At 73.6% G+C, this 1,123-nt stretch overlaps 1 protein-coding gene across 1 annotated transcript; it reads left to right on the forward strand.

Annotated features, from left to right (window-relative positions):
• Positions 1-6: 6 nt before the first annotated feature.
• On the forward strand, positions 7-1,118 carry LOC116465975 (epiplakin-like; the record flags this gene model as incomplete). The annotated part of the gene is made up of 1 exon (XM_032148857.3): positions 7-1,118. A coding segment is annotated over exon 1 (1,023 nt), but the record flags the coding sequence as incomplete, so codon positions are not given.
• Positions 1,119-1,123: the final 5 nt, after the last annotated feature.

The following is a 1,123-nucleotide window of genomic DNA, read 5'->3' on the forward strand; positions in this document are numbered from 1 at the left end:
ACACCAAGGGCTTCTTCGACCCCAACACGCACGAGAACCTCACGTACGTGCAGCTGCTGCGCCGCTGCGTGCGCGACCCGGACACCGGGCTCTACATGCTGCAGCTGGCAGGCCGGGGCTCTGCCGTGCACCAGCTGAACGAGGAGCTGCGCTGTGCCCTGCGCGACGCCCGCGTGACGCCAGGCTCGGGTGCCCTCCAGGGCCAAAGCGTCTCCGTCTGGGAGCTCCTCTTCTACCGCGAGGTGTCCGAGGACCGGCGCCAGGACCTGCTGAGCAGATACCGGGCGGGCACGCTGACCGTGGAGGAGCTGGGCGCCACCCTCACCTCGCTGCTGGCCCAGGCCCAGGCCGAGGCCGAGGCCGGGAGCCCGCGCCCAGACCCCCAGGAGGCCCTGCGTGCGGCCACCATGGAGGTCAAGGTGGGCCGCCTCCGGGGGCGCACGGTGCCCGTGTGGGACGTGCTGGCGTCCGGCTACGTGAGCGGGGCCGCCCGGGAGGAGCTGCTGGCCGAGTTTGGCTCAGGGACTCTGGCCTTGCCCGCACTGACCCGCCGGCTGACCGCCATCATCGAGGAGGCCGAGGAGGCCCCCGGGGCCCGGCCGCAGCTCCAGGACGCCTCGCGCACCCCGTGGGAGCCAGGGCCAGCCGGGCGAGGGGACGGCGACTCGGGGCGCTCCCCGGGCGAGGGCGAGGGCGAGGCCGAGGAGGCCGCTGCCGCCGCCCGCCGCCAGGAGCAGACCCTGCGTGGTGCCACCATGGAGGTGCAGCGCGGGCAGTTCCAGGGGCGGCCGGTCTCCGTGTGGGACGTCCTCTTCTCCTCGTACCTGAGCGAGGCCCGCCGAGACGAGCTCCTGGCCCAGCACGCGGCCGGCGCCCTGGGCCTGCCCGACCTCGTCGCCGTCCTCAGCCGGGTCATCGAGGAGACCGAGGAGCGGCTCAGCAAGGTGTCCTTCCGCGGCCTGAGGCGCCAGGTGTCCGCCTCCGAGCTGCACACGTCCGGCATCCTGGGCCCCGAGACCCTGCGGGACCTGGCCCAGGGCACTAAGACGCTGCAGGAGGTGACGGAGATGGACTCAGTCAAGCGCTACCTGGAGGGCACCAGCTGCATCGCGGGCGTCCTGGT

This window comes from Hylobates moloch, unplaced genomic scaffold (assembly GCF_009828535.3).
Source record: "Hylobates moloch isolate HMO894 unplaced genomic scaffold, HMol_V3 SCAFFOLD_16968, whole genome shotgun sequence".
In the NCBI taxonomy this organism is placed as follows: domain Eukaryota; kingdom Metazoa; phylum Chordata; class Mammalia; order Primates; family Hylobatidae; genus Hylobates; species Hylobates moloch.